This window comes from Drosophila sechellia, chromosome X, assembly GCF_004382195.2.
Source record: "Drosophila sechellia strain sech25 chromosome X, ASM438219v1, whole genome shotgun sequence".
NCBI classification, from domain to species: domain Eukaryota; kingdom Metazoa; phylum Arthropoda; class Insecta; order Diptera; family Drosophilidae; genus Drosophila; species Drosophila sechellia.
Window position 1 is genome coordinate 3,907,711 of NC_045954.1, and position 15,143 is coordinate 3,922,853.

The window sequence follows — 15,143 nt, forward strand, 5'->3', positions numbered from 1 at the left end:
GAAGGCAACTGGAGGACATCATCTAGCGGAAATGCGACCGGCGTGTTAGAAATTAAGCTATTATTATTATTATATTATTTATTTATTATTATTATTATATATTTATTTATTATTATTATTATATTATTTATTTATTATTATTATTATATTATTTATTTATTATTATTATTATATTATTTATTTATTATTATTATTATATTATTTATTTATTATTATTATTATATTATTTATTTATTATTATTATTATATTATTTATTTATTATTATTATTATATTATTTATTTATTATTATTATTAAGACATACGATATTATTTATACAATATAAATGAATAAAATATTAAAAACGAAAAAAATATGTGAGTTTTTATTTTATTTCAGGTGTCTGCTGGAAACAAAATGAGCTTTGGTCACTTCCTGACATTTCTGTTTGCCTGGTACATGGGATCGGATTTTCACCGATTTGTACTTCAAAATGAGGCCTGACTTTCGCGGTTTTGGGTTGATTTCCCATTTTTTCGCACCAGGCGATCACAATTAGCAGAAGGTGTCTGCTGGGAACAAAATGATCGTTGGCCACTTCCTGGCATTTCTGTTTGCCTGGTGCATGGGATAGGTTTTTCACCGATTTGTACTTCAAAATGAGGCCTGACTTTCGCGGTTTTGGGTTGATTTCCCATTTTTTCGCACCAGGCGATCACAATTAGCAGAAGGTGTCTGCTGGGAACAAAATGAGCGTTGGCCACTTCCTGGCATTTCTGTTTGCCTGGTGCATGCGATCGCATCTTACCCAATTTGTTGGCCAAATTGGGAGATTCTAGATTTCAGACACTGAATGTCAGAAGTAGACTTTGCAGAATTTGAAATTCAACAGATAATATAAATAAAAATGAAATATAATAATAATATAATGATAAAACACGTTAAAAGTTGTCTGTTTGGTTTTTATTCTTAAAATATAGTATACATTTCCTATAATAAACCTTAAGTGTAACGATACTGGAGATGAAGAATATCGATAGTTGCCCGGGTCTTGATGGTGCGACCGTTCGTTCCGATAGCATGTCGTTATTTAGGCACACACAGGTCGCCGATTTGTTTGTTTTAACAAAATTGGGTTTTTACCAACTGCCGCAGGATGTCGGAGGTCCGCATTCGCCCGCGCCAGGTCCTCATCCTGATCATCGTCTTCCTCGTGGTGCTGATGATGGTGCACCGAAACGGGAAGCGCACATGTCAGGGTCCAGAATACCTCCAGGCCATGTTCGTCCAGGGCGACACGTTACCCACGATTTACGCCGTAACGCCAACGTATCCACGGGCCGCCCAGAAAGCGGAGCTAACCAGGTAGAGTAAATCATACTCATAAATCATAATCATCATAAACATACCTCTAAGTAACGCCCCGTATTCCAACAGACTATCTCACCTCTTTATGCTGCTGCCGCACCTGCATTGGATCATTGTGGAGGATACGAACGCCACCACTCCGCTGGTCAGAAACCTTTTGGATAGAGCCGGCCTGGAGAAGCGTTCCACGTTGCTGAACATCAAGACGCCATCGGAGTTCAAGCTGAAGGGTAAGGACCCCAACTGGATTAAGCCACGAGGCGTGGAGCAAAGAAATCTGGCTTTGGCCTGGTTGAGGAGCCATGTCGACGTCGATCGGCACTCCATAGTGTTCTTCATGGACGACGACAACTCCTACTCCACGGAACTGTTCGCCGAGATGAGCAAAATCGAAAGGGGTCGCGTGGGCGTCTGGCCGGTGGGTTTGGTCGGCGGTCTGATGGTGGAGCGACCCCTGCTTACCGAGGATGGCACCAAGGTGACCGGATTCAATGCCGCTTGGCGACCGGAAAGACCATTCCCCATCGACATGGCCGCCTTCGCCATCAGCATGGATCTCTTCATCCGGAATCCGCAGGCCACGTTCTCGTACGAGGTGCAAAGAGGCTATCAGGAGAGCGAGATCCTGAGGCATCTGACCACCAGGGATCAGCTGCAGCCACTGGCCAATAGGTGCACGGATGTACTCGTCTGGCACACGCGCACTGAGAAGACCAAACTAGCCGCCGAGGAGGCGCTCCTGAAGAAGGGCCAGCGATCCGATGGCGGCATGGAGGTCTAACCCGGGACCCACTTGTATATATAGCAAACTATTATCCTAGTGAATTTACTTAATGTGTTCCGTCTCCTCATAGTCTAGCCCAATTTATTTAATACTTTTTACTTCATTTTTTCTATATATTTTATAAAAATATGGTGTAGGCAAACATTTTGATGATTTATTTAACCAGACATTTTCGGATTGAAACCAAATGAGATTTTTTCTAACTACACCGCGTAGTTGCGAAAATTTTAGATATGAAAACACTACTAGTTGTACAATGCTCAAAGAAAAGTTGTATCATATCTTCGTAAGATAGTACCTAGTCTATCTGCACGAAGGTTATTATTTTAACCCAAATGAATTCTAATTCTTTGTATTTGTTGTACCTAAGCTATAAGAACGCTTTAAGTTGCCCCATTGTATTGTATATACGCCTATAGGTTTCGCAAAACTGTAGGAGATAGTTACGTTAGAAATATAAGCTTCCCCTGTGTGCCTCCCAATTGATGCAAATAAAATTGGTAGTGTTATCGAAACCTATTTCAAAAAATGTTGTTTCATTGACAAGGGATTGGGTCAATACTGGATTATTATTACCGCCAAATGGGAATTGAAACTACATCGATTGGAATTATAGTACAGTAAATAAGATTTATTTCCTCCGTTTCAGTTTCAGTGTATAATTTTTCATCAATTTTGTTTAGTTCATATAAAAAGCTACACTCTGCCGCCGAACGAAGCTGCGTTCGGTTTCTTGCAAACATATTTCATATGCTCGAATGACCAGCAGTTTTTCAAACAATCGCATCCAAATTTAAATGTATATAGCCTCCTGTAATCTCGACTTGGGTTCGCTTCGTGGGTTATTCAATAGGTCGTTCATAGAGTATCGTGTATATTTATAGGTAAAAAGCTCTGACAAGGCGCTTGACTTAATTGGCAACAGAAGGTACAAAGCTCATAGGCAAAGAACTGAAAAGTGGGGGATCTCAGCGTTTTCAGGGATTTTTACGGCTATCAAATAAAAATGCGTTAACGTACATACATACATTCAGATCGGCGTGATAACATATACTTAGTTCGCTTTTGCTTTTGGTTTTGTTCTTTTTTTTTTTATTTTGTATTAACTGTTTCGTGTAGAAAAAAAAACTTACGAGTAACTTTAAATACATGTACATACATATATATATATATATTTAGATTTATATATCCGTTAGATTAATGCGTTTCAGATCTCTTAACTACAATTTGTTTAATTTTTACATACATAAGAAAATACTTTTAACACAAAACTGAGCGATTTGCAGTTGTTCGATGGAAGTGGGATGAAAGGTTATGATAGGTCGTTAATGTTTGGCAATCTCGTAGTTCTTGGATAATTCTATAACTTAGCATACATTCTCTCATCAAGATTGATCTTGTGTGCTATGAACCGGATGCGGAGGTGGTTCGGGATGCTTATTTCCGTTGTTCAAGCAGCTAAGCAGTTTGTAAACATTTTCAAATATTCAATTTCTTCAACATTAATGTACATTGAGCATTATTCAATAAGTGCCGTCTGTGGGTTACACTTTCTGGTGGTTAAGTATACAAATTAGCAGTAGGAAACCAAGGATTTCGATATCAACTAAGTATGTTATTCAAATCCATTCTTTTGCTTCCTCTAATCTATCCAATGTCATGGTTTTGTGGAAAGAAATGCTCGCAAGTCTTTTGTTTAGCGTTTTAAGTACTACGAATTCGTGGGGGATGATGATCAGGATCAGGGGCAAACTTAATGTTAAAACTTATTTATGGCATGTTTAAGTTAGTTATACTAAGGAAATCGGTCTCATTCCTTGCGGCTTACATGCATAAATCCCTCCTCTGCGCTTTAGCTGCTAAATAATTGTAATTTTTTGTTTGTAAGGCATTAATTTAAGATTTCTTTCTTGCATACATTCATATATATATAACTTAGGCTAGGTCCTTTCCATATCATCTCTTGCATATTCATTTACTTCTCCAGCTTGGTTCATCGTTATTTGTAATTTCTTGTGTTCATTTGTGACTTTTTTTTGGACTAAGGAAAAACAAAGCAAATGCAGCGATATAAAATACTTGTTTAAACTAGAAAATGAAGCGACATTGAGTTACTATTTCTTTCTTCTTCTTCGTATGCTTGCTTGCTGGTTTTTCGAGCTTAATGTGCTATGTTTTAGATGTTAGATGTTGTTAAGATATCGTATGCGTTATAGTAAGACATTTAGTAAGATTTACGCTGTGTACGAAAGTAAATTAAAACCAACTTAGTGTGCCAATCGATCGATATTCAAGTGCTCTTCCCCCAGCTTTGGCTTTGGCTTGTTCTCGCTAGATCATCATACATATATGTGTATTTCCATATATCTTCCCTCCTCTTTGTTTTGTGCACATTGCGGTCGGACTGTGGAGTTCCAGGACAAGGTGGATATCCTCCTTACACCGCCGAGTTCTTCCCGATTATCTCGCCACTGCGTGAGTGCACGAATCGCCCGTCGAACTCGATGGTCGAGTTCTGTTTGATGCTGCCTGTTGGAGTGCGGAGCGGCTCCTTCTCGTCCCTGCGAAGTTAGAATTGGTTAGTTGTCACTTGGAGTTTCCGTCTCAATTTCTACTGCACGCATGCCAGCTACTCATGCATTCCAAACTAACTTTGCTCTAGAGTATGACACTTATGTATCTGGTACAATTTCAAGCTGAAGTTGCATTGCAGGCTAATGATTAATGTTTCAAAATAAAGCTAATTAAAATCATCAAATGAACTCCTGTGTCATACGCTGAGGTAACTCTAGCTGTAGTTTAATGGCATGCAGTGCTGGCTGAAGATGACTTATGAGGTATCTTTGACAGGATATAGTAGGTGATGGCAGTTATCGAAAGGAAGAAATACAATATGCAACAGGGATGCACAGATGCAGAGATGCAGACCAAGCGGCTAGGTAAGCGCAAGCGCGAAGGTAACGGAAACGGAAATGAAAATAGAAACAGAAGCGAATCGAAAACGGATACGGATACGGTAGCGGAAGTCGGGGTACGTACAATGGCGTGCTCATGGGCGAACCGCCCAGTTTGACGGGCGGCGGCAGTGGCAACGGCGACGGCGGTGGCTCCTTTACCAGCTGGCCACTGCAATAAGGTAGCGGAAAACGCCAACCGTAAAGACTGCTTGGTTAGATGGTTTTGGGTTGATATTGTGATTGTGGATCAGTTTTGGTTGGATTTTGTTTGATTTAGTTTGAATTGGTTTGGTTTGTTTGGATTTGTTGGATGTGTGATTGGATGATTGGAATAATACATGATGAGGTTGATTTAGTATCGAAAAAGAGTTGAATACATAGATATGGATGTAAGTGACCAAAAATGATTAAGAAGATGAGAATATGTATGTATAATTTTAAGTGCATGGTGTTGTGTTTCTTTTACATTGATCAAATTGCTGAGAAAATAAGGCGGATAAATATTTGTTTATTGAATATAACGCGCTTATTATTTTCTCAATCATAACTCTTAACTAGACATCTTAAACTTCTTTCAGCTGGGAGCAGCAGATAACTTTACCTAACACACACTTAAAACGCAACAATCTTGTACAAGTAGTCAACAAATTAAGCAAATGATTTTAAGCAAAATTGGGTGCTTTTGTGTTAACGAGTGTATAATAGGTATTTGATCTAAATTATTGACTGGGTTCGTGTTGTTCTGTTTTTGGTCTTCGGATTACATTGAATATTGCACTAAAAATTTCATGGCAAACGAAAAGTTACATAAATGGTAAACAAATTGAATGTTAAATTTTGTTAAGTCCCTCTGGACTTTCCGGACTTGGCGAATCGCTCAGACGGATATCAGGGAATTGCGATTGAACAATAAGGACTTGGGCCGCGCATAAACCCAATTGTATTCGAATTCCTGGCGAGTGTGGCTTAATATCGCAAAATAGGAGCGTGTGGGGGGAAACACAAGTAGAATGCAAAAAGCATAAGGTTAAATTCGAATCCGATTCTGATTTTTAGTGCAATATTTCATTCAAAAGTTTTCCACTCAATTAAGGTAAAGAAAAAAAAACAAAAGAAAACAATAAGGTAACAGAACTAAGTGATTAGCTCAAGGTTAATTTGGCCCTTCTTCTTCCGTATGGTTCGAAGTCGGGCTTAGATCAAATAGTTCTCGGCTTTATCACTTGGTTCTGCCTGCGGTATAGATTCTACTCATCGATGGAGCTTACCTGCCCAGCTTGGCCTCGTCGTCGATTTCGGAGGGCGATCGCTTGGCCTTGCGGCACATCGTGGCCATGACGCCCATGTGGACGGTGATGCAGCAGAGGAGGTCGACCACGAACAGGAGCAGGAGGACTCCGCCGAGTGCGATGCCCACGATGGCCGCCGAGGAGAAGACCTGTCGCTCAGCCACCTGGATGACGTCAATTCCTGCATTTTTTTTGTAGCATATTAGAGGGGAGCAGACGAAGAGTCGGCGGGGGGAAACAAGTGTACTCGATTAGTAAGTTCATTCATTGAGGTCGACGTATGTATATTGGGGAAGGAGTATTAACTGTACGTATCTCTAGGTGGTACGGTGCCAGCACCTGGCTTACTAGCCTAGGAAAACTCCTCCAATTAACAGCTAGTCTTACACATTTAACACTCGAATTCTTAATCGCTTAATCGTGGTTAATCGTTCAAAAGTTTTTTTTTTACATTTTTGTGTGTGTATTAATTTGTGGTTGAAATTAGTTGAAAGGTTATTCATAACGAAATCATAACAGTAATAACAATAGTAGTAGCAATCATAAGATCCAAAAACACAAAAGGGAAATCAATTTCAAATTGCACCAATTGACATAACATGAAAAGCATTTTCAAACAAAGCAACAAACTGAGCAATACAAATTTTCACTTCTCGTCGCCGGATTATTTCCATTTTGCCGTATATCAAAACTGGGGGGATTACAAATAAAGCATGCAGCCGGGAAGGGGAAAAGTGTAGAGTTTGGGGGGCTTTTCGCTCAGCACAAAGAGAAAGTGAGAAAGTGGGCGGTGATAGTGAGAAATTTAAGAGTTGGTTGGTTGAAGTGTTTTAGTTTTATACAAATTGCAAAGTACATAAGTAGTTAGCCAATATGCAAAGTATACAAGCAGTGTTAAGCAGCTCAACTTAGAAATAAAATTCATTGATACCTTATGTTATACAGGGGTGTATTTGTATGTACATTTTGTGTGCGGGAGGGGGATTATATAGAAGGTAGGGGTATCGTTTGCCTAGAGTGCCTTACTTGGGTTTTATAAACTATAACATAATCAATCAACAATTAACAATTAACAATGGGGATTTTATAAACAGAATTCTCTTAGTTTTCGGGTGTACAATAATTGGTTTTTCTGGTTATTTAATTGGTAGTGTCTGCGGTTGTTCGTGTGCAGTGCAAATAAACAGGTTATAATACATAGATATATAGGAGTTAAACACATCCTTTTTTGTTACCTGTCGGCGTCCAAAATGCTGATGGCAACCCTGTCCCAAGTCACACACGCACGCACTGCTTCTGTTAAAGTTTTCTCTTTATTACCCAAAATGAACTGCTTAAGTGGTAGCCTTTATTTTCGTTTCCGTTTACCAACTTCGTTAGCGTCTTTGTGTTCGATTTCATTTGCTTACATCATTCGTGACAATGTTTCAATGTGATCCGTGTGAACAATGAAAGGTCCTACTGCTTGCCCAAGGGCGTTAAAAAAAATCGCTTTCCCCATCTCAGCAACGTTAGGCGGGCTGAATTATTCACTAACTATATGTGTATACGTATGTATAACTAGATATTGTAAAGGTATAAATTGTATTTATGTTTCTGATTTAAGATATATATTTGGCTAGAAAAATCGATTTCGCTTGCTAAAAAAACTTGTATACAGGAATATCGGTTCGTCTAGATCGAGTTGCATTCTAGTTTTGACTTACTAAACGCTATCAACAGAAGGTAAAACACTCGAGTGTGGAAAAATTCGTAATGGCTTTAACTTAGTTAGAGTTACTTATTGTCCCCTCTTAACGTTTACGTGCTCAAAACAGAACAGAGACTCGAATAACCGTTCGCAACTGCCTGAAAAAACAGTGTTGGAAAAAGCTATTTGGCTAACTTTAGGAGTAAGGTATGTTGTAAATGTAATTGTAATTGTTTTCGTAACTTGTACTCGTATGCATTTGATAATTTTTCTTAATTTTCTTTTAGAATTTCGCTAAAGTTTGGTATATATAATTTGGTGTTTTTTTAAATCTTTTTTTCGCTTGGCAGTGTTGTAGAATTCACGTTGAACTAAGCGGAATGGGTGTACGGCACCGGAATACGTTCTATAAATGCTCTCGCTATACACATACAACTAAATAACAACATAACATTGGCTTAGTGGTGAAACAAGGTCTCTAGCGGTTAGACATAGGATTAAGGATACATATAAGTACAATTTTTTAGCTGTGTAAGCATGTGTTTCGGTTTTGGCATTTCGATTTCGTCTTTCTCTTTTTAACTAGGTACTATCATAGATTTTCGTTTTTTATTTGTACAGTTAATGGAATCGTGACCCGCCCTAGGTAATATATTTAATGATCATATTCTCTACTTGAGCACATTTAACGTAATTATTTATGTCCGCTTCTTCATGTTTGTTAGGGGTATGTTTTATTTTTTTTTTTGCGTTTTTTCATTTAGTTTTCTTATTATTTACACATTGACACACCAAACTGAAACAAGAGAAAGAAACCCATGATAATTTGTCAGCGGAAGGATCCTCCAAACACTGCTTCTTGATGGCTGGAAGCGGAAGCATCAGCAGCTAAGGTCGTTTAAGCAGTGTGCGTCGTCGGCAGCAAAATCAGCAGCATTGTCGGCAGAGCAGTGAAAATTACAAGCAGTTGGGCCAGGGGTGCAGCGCCACTCGTCGAGGGATGGGGATTATCTGTTGGTTTTTTTCGATATTGGTTGTCGATTTTCGATATTTGAATGCATTTTGGCATTTGTACAGTTCGATTTGATTTGATTATAGTAGTAGGAGTTGTTGTTGTTGTGGTTTTTAGCACATACACACCATAAAAGAGAGAAAAACAAGGAAGAAAAGTGGTAGAAGAAAAAGGAAGAAAAGGAAACACACAAAAGAACATTTCGTTGTTGTTGGTTGGTCTTGAATTTTTTTTTATTTGTTACTGAGAAGACGACGACGTTGGATCAAACACAATGTGCAAAGTGTTAGTTAGTTGTTTGTTAGTTTGCATTGTTTGTTTTTGTTTGGCTCGTATTCGAATTTGCGTGTGTTTGTGTTTGCTTTTGAGTATTTGATTCTCTAACAAAAGGGCCACAGATGTGTTTGTTAGTAAAGTATTGTGGTTGTTGTTGGTTAGAATAATAGCTATGACTAAATGCCTATTTAGATGCACACACTAAGTTCACTGTTTAGCCAAAAGATCAAGGTTTAATTTTGGAATGGAGGTTAGGTTTCGGTACAAAATAGAGGTTACATATGTCTAGGCAAAAGCGGTACGAATGGGTAGTATCGGGAATAACGGTATACACAGAGAGAAATTGACAGCTAGAGAGACAGCGCACACAAACACAAAGGCTTTAAAAACACAAACAAACAGACTACGCACAACATATATGTATTTAAAATTAGTAAAGAAAGGGACATCAAATCAAGGAACAGAGACGACACAGCGAGAGCGACAGAGAGGACAAGAGCGTGAGTGGGGGTGAGCGAAAGAGATAGAGACAACGCAGGCAGAACGAACCGATAAAAAATGAATACGACAGCAGTTGCAGTAAATTACAGTTTGTTCCAGTGGTTTTCTTTGAATGTTTTATTTGAGAAACGTTTTCATTTTATCGCTTATAATTCAAAAATTTAACTAAAGAAGTAGTCGCAGTATACAAACAAATTCAAATCAAATTAAATCACTTCAAATAATAATCGACGTAATAAAAAATAATAATGAAGAGCTCTAGTGCGGTAGTAAACCAATTTAAAAACAGAAAATAGTTTTTTTTTTTTCATTACATACTAGATTTACATTTAACAGGGTTCTTGTTTCGTTATACGTATGTGATGAATGCAGACACACACACAAAAATATAAAATATAAAATTATAATCATAGTTTTCGAGTTTTTCATTTTCATCATTTTGTGTCACAAAAATGTCATGTTTAGTGTGTTGGTAATTATAATTAAGTAAATGCTTAATAATGATAATAAAAAAAAGAGCGTAAAGTAAGCTAAAATTCAATTCGGACGCGCGCATCTCTCACTTTTCTACATATCGTACAACGGCTGACTGGCGAGAGTGTGGTGGTATGGTGTGGTGAATTTCGCATTTGAATGCGAATTATGAATGGATTTTGATCTCAGAGGGACGACAACACGATCTCGAACGAATTGTAATGCTTAGTCAAATGCGTTGCAGTACATCTGCCATTTTTTTATTGGCTCAGTGGGTGTGTGTGGTGTGGACATTGCGATTGGAATGTATACATTGTAATGGATCAAAGGATTGTTATCAATAAAAGAAGTTAATATGGTTAAGATGCTCGAGACAATTCAGAACTCACGAAAACATGCAAACGTAAACGGCTTCGAAAGAAAAGACAATGAAATTAAGTCATTACGTTGAGCAAATTAGGTTAAAAACTGGGAAGGGGGGTTCGGTTTTGGGATTTGGGTTGGACATTACAGGGTATGGGGGTGTAACACTGAGTGTAAACGAAAAACAACAGTTGAAACGCAATTGAAATAAACACTACAAAAATGTATGCAAAATTTATCGATTATATCTGGGATATTTGTATCATATTCATATATAAATATATATATATAGAGCAGTAAAAATTATGTCTTTATCTAGATATCATGTCGATGATGTTCGTGTGTGAGTGAGTGTATGTTTATATAGAGATTTTTCAGTTATATTTTTGATCTTTTTCCTTTTATACTGGGATCTTGTAGACTCGATACGATTCGATTCGATATTTTCGATATATCAATATCGAACGACCGCTTAGCCGAAGAATCAGTGGTCGTATGATAGTTCTATGCTCACATTTTGGAATAGCAAAATGCAAGTTCTTGTGTACGAAGATACCTATATTCCACTGCGCTTGGCTGATTGATCGATCGATTCTTCTTTTTTTATTTTTTTTTGGATTTTTTAGACTAAAATTGAGGCTAGGACACTAAGTAATGTTATGCTTATTGTGGTGGCCAGCGTAATGATTGTGGTTGTTGCTGTTGTTATCGATGTGATTGTTGTTGTTGATGTGGCTGTTGTTGTTGTTGTTGTGAACAGTCGTTTGTGTAGCGCACCGACACCGGAATTAAATCCGGCCGAATAGAGCAACGTGCCGAGATTGTTATTAGCTGAATCGGACTCACCTCGTGTCGTCTTCATGATAATGGAAGCAGGCGAGGAATAGCCGATGGCGTTGTGCGCCTTCAGTTCGATGCGATAGTAGGTGTTGCCCACCAGCTGGGTCATCTCAAAGGATGTGGTCTCCATCACCTCAACGGTGTTGCAGGAGTTCTCCAGTTCCGTCCAGGTGCCGCTGATCTTAACGCCCTGCACAACAGAAGAATAATTTAGTATGACTTCTTTTAGGAAACGCAACTGCCCCACCAATCCAGGAGTAGGTCTATAAATACCATTACAACGATATGGAAAGTCACCACACTTACCGGACAGTATTTGATCTGGTACCTATCAATAGGCTCTCCGTTGTCGGCGGGCACGCCCCAGCGCAGCTCGAAATGATCGGAATAGGGTGACACGACCACCGGTTCCTCCTTGTCGTGCTGGACGGGATTATGCAGTGGCTTGGGCTCCTCCGGAGCCGATCGTCGTGGTGTCGACTGCTGCTGATTGACGCCCCAATTTCCCAATCCCACCTGATTGCGGGCGGCGAATCGGAAGCTGTACTCCGTCTGTGGTCGCAGTCCCTCTACAATGTACGGCGAATCTGGTGACCAACTGCGGTTATAGGCCGTCGACCAGTCCGGATTTAGGGCCTCCTTGTACTGCACACTGTACGCCAGAATGGGCAGGCCCAGTTCGGTTGATGGACCCCGAATGTCGAAGGTCATCGTGGTGGCGGTCAGTTGACTTGGCTTGGCTTCGGACACAAAATCAGGGACACGTGCCTCCTTCAGTTGCATATCATGTTCGGCGGTTCCATGGATGTTAGTCGCAATGCACTTGTATCCTGAGTAATACTGTCTCGTTACGGGGTGCACAATCAAATCGCTGCGGGGTCCAGTGCCGACAATCTTTAGATTGGTGTCGTACAGATCCTTGATCTTGCGACCATTCCAGTGCCATTCGATTGTGGCATTGGGGATGCCCATGGCCAAGCAGCTGAGATTCGCCTTGCGCTGCTCCCACGAGAAAACCGGAGGCAGTTCCTTCATGTGGCTAAAGTCCGGAGCAAATTCAACGGTAATGTGTCCGGTCTTGTAGGCATCGGCTCCCTTGTTCCGGGCAATACACTGGTACAGTCCATCGTCGGAACGCTCGGCATTGGCGATGCGAAGGGTGCCGGTGCTCTCGCCGCGCTCCTCATCGAAATTCGGCTCCAAAATGATGCGGGGATCGTCATCCTGCTGCCCGTTCGTGTACTCCTCCTGTGTTCCCCAACGACGGAAGGTAATCGCCGGTGCCGGACGTCCCTTGGCACGGCAGGTTATGGCAATCTCCTTGGTCCTGGCCCCGGTCACATTGTACAACTCATAGATCTGCGGACGCACCAAAACATTCAGCTTGGTCTTCTGATCCACTACACCGGCCCTATTCTTGGCCAAGCATGTGTATGTGCCGTAATCATCCTGGCTAACGGAGCTGATGGTAACCAGGCCAGTTTGCGGATTCACTTGGAAGCGATCGGCGGTCGCCACGTTCAGTTGTGTGGCATCGCGAATCCAACTGATCTCCGGAACTGGTTTGCCTCTTGCTGTGCAGTTGGCTGCAAATGGCTTGCCCTCGACGGCCTCCAGATTGGTGGGAAGCGATACGATCTCCGGCTGAATGAAGACCTCCACGCGAATGGTGCGTTCCAGTAGCTCACCAGTTTCGATAACGGCTGCACGGCAAGTGTAGATGCCTTCGTCGCTTTCCTGGACATTTCGGATGAGCAGGCCGTTGGTTTGCACCACGTACTTGTCGTTGGTCGTGCGGATCTGCAATGATGAATTATACCAGTCAGTTAGTTGTGCATCGTGGATCGGGTCGGGTCGTGTCAGGTGAGATCTACTTACCGGGTCTCCGTTGCGCAGCCAGTCGATTGTTGGATTGGGATCGGCCTTTACCTCGCACATTACCACATAGTCTTGGCCAAGAGTGGGGTACTGATTCTCCGGTGCATTTGTCCAGGTAATGGCCACTGTGAAAACGGAAGAAACCAAATTAAACAAATGAGAAATATGCCATAAATATGATAATGATTATCCTGTTCTGTTGTTACTGATTGAAAAAAAAACTGATTCTTGCTATGTGGACAATAAGACAATTGCCAAACGAACACAAGGACTGCAGTCCCAAAGTCCTTAAGATGAGCAACAAACAAATTCCTGAGCTAGGTGTGCGCAAATTGTTTGATTTCGCTTCGCATTCATTTGCACAGCACACAAACGTAGAACAAGAACAAGAGAGGAGAGGCTCGGAAAAATGCAAGCCAAGCAGGACACTATTTTTCCTGGTCATGTTGACAATTCAAGCGAAGCTGTACGTGGCAAATACGTAATATAATTTTAAACAAACTGTCGGGCACATGGAAGCAATTCAAGTCCAAGGCATGTGCGCGGCATTTTCTCCCCTTTTTCCAAGGCTCCCTACTAACGAGCTGGAACAAAAAAAGGGGGGCCGATGGACGCCCCTGCCTGGCTCCCAATAAATCTGCACTCGCGAGATGACTTGGAAATTGAAAAAGGGGAGCGAGCAACGGAAAAAGTGTAACGTGGTGGAGCATTGCAAAAGTGAAATTCCTAGATCAAATACTCGCAAACACTGTGCCAAGTGCCAGTAATAAAAGCAACAAGAAGCTGATAAACGGGGTCGTCCTTCTCGGAAAGGCGGACTATTGAGTAGTAACCAGGTGTTTCGAAATCAAAGCCCAGACTACCAAATGAAAGCCGAGGCGTGAAGCGGAAGAGTACTTAAATGTAGGAAAATAGTCAAAGGGCCCGAAAGGCCAGTCAAAGGAAGTTCCGAAGGTAAACTACTGGAGCAGTTGGATTCGAAAAGTCAGAGGCAGAGGCAGATGGAGATGGACAGTGATTTCGGTTGGCAGCCTAAAAATTGATAAAGCACCACAGATACCCATAAGCTTACTCACTAAGTACACAATTTATTACCCTGAATCGATAGCTTTGCATTTGAGATTTGCACTGGGTTCACTTTTATTTATAGATCTACTTGCAACAAAATTCCATAAAATATAACATATCAACGTATGGATAATCCTACGAAAATGCAACTCGGGGTATTTCAAATAACATGTTAATCAGAACATGAAATCTACCTGTCAGTTAAATTTCATTTCATATTTTATACTCGAAATCTGGCTTAGGTTTTGCTTCTTTTCTTCGGGCAAGAAAAACCCGTTTGTCAACGGCATTCAGGTGGATGTGGATTCCACAGCCCACTTAAATATGCCATCATATTTTGCATTTGAAAAGGCAATCTTGGCCAAAAAGCTGTTAACCATCATGGGCAGCCTTTCAGTTCCAACTTACGTATGTGTGTGTGTGTGGCTCAAATATTTACACTTTATTTATAAATCAGTGTAATAACAAGCCATCTATGTCTGTCGGCCGGCTGTCAAGCTTCCACATATCTATGTAGTATATACATACATATATGCGACCGAAATCCATATATATACACATACATATATATATTGGATGTCCGGCCAAAGGCAAAGCCAAAGCCAAAATAACGGAAAGTTGTGTTAAAAACATTTTCTATTTGCAGTTTTTATTGGCAGTGTCT

The 15,143-nt window shown here is 40.4% G+C and overlaps 2 protein-coding genes across 7 annotated transcripts in view; one reads left to right on the plus strand and one right to left on the minus strand.

Moving 5' to 3' along the window:
• The first annotated feature begins 1,064 nt into the window (after positions 1 to 1,064).
• LOC6612533 (galactosylgalactosylxylosylprotein 3-beta-glucuronosyltransferase I) lies at positions 1,065 to 2,660 on the plus strand. Its single transcript, XM_002037005.2, has 2 exons — positions 1,065 to 1,344; positions 1,417 to 2,660. The coding sequence occupies exons 1-2, from the start codon at positions 1,136 to 1,138 to the stop codon at positions 2,126 to 2,128; spliced, it is 921 nt and encodes a 306-aa protein (XP_002037041.2). The 5' UTR covers positions 1,065 to 1,135; the 3' UTR covers positions 2,129 to 2,660.
• An 81-nt stretch (positions 2,661 to 2,741) lies between these two features.
• The window catches only part of LOC6612531 (fasciclin-2), a 64,408-nt gene continuing 52,006 nt past the window's right edge, over positions 2,742 to 15,143 (minus strand). For 2 of the 6 annotated variants that reach the window (XM_032726430.1, XM_002037003.2), the window contains 6 exons: positions 13,412 to 13,536; positions 11,840 to 13,333; positions 11,540 to 11,723; positions 6,357 to 6,558; positions 5,171 to 5,257; positions 2,742 to 4,692 (listed from right to left, as the gene is read on the minus strand). In XM_032726430.1, the coding sequence (XP_032582321.1) occupies positions 4,569 to 4,692; positions 5,171 to 5,257; positions 6,357 to 6,558; positions 11,540 to 11,723; positions 11,840 to 13,333; positions 13,412 to 13,536 (2,216 nt within the window). In that variant the 3' untranslated portion in view covers positions 2,742 to 4,568. Of the gene's footprint in view, positions 4,693 to 5,170; positions 5,258 to 6,356; positions 6,559 to 7,671; positions 9,079 to 11,539; positions 11,724 to 11,839; positions 13,334 to 13,411; positions 13,537 to 15,143 lie in introns of those variants that run through there. The other 4 variants (XM_032726431.1, XM_032726432.1, XM_032726434.1 and 1 more) reach the window with 2 other exon arrangements.

Coding starts and splice junctions, on each gene's coding strand:
- LOC6612533 (XM_002037005.2), top strand. CDS start 1,136: ATGTCGGAGGTCCGCATTCGCCCGCGCCAGGTCCTCATCCTGATCATC. Junction 1,345..1,416: donor CAGAAAGCGGAGCTAACCAG/GTAGAGTAAATC, acceptor GTATTCCAACAG/ACTATCTCACCTCTTTATGC.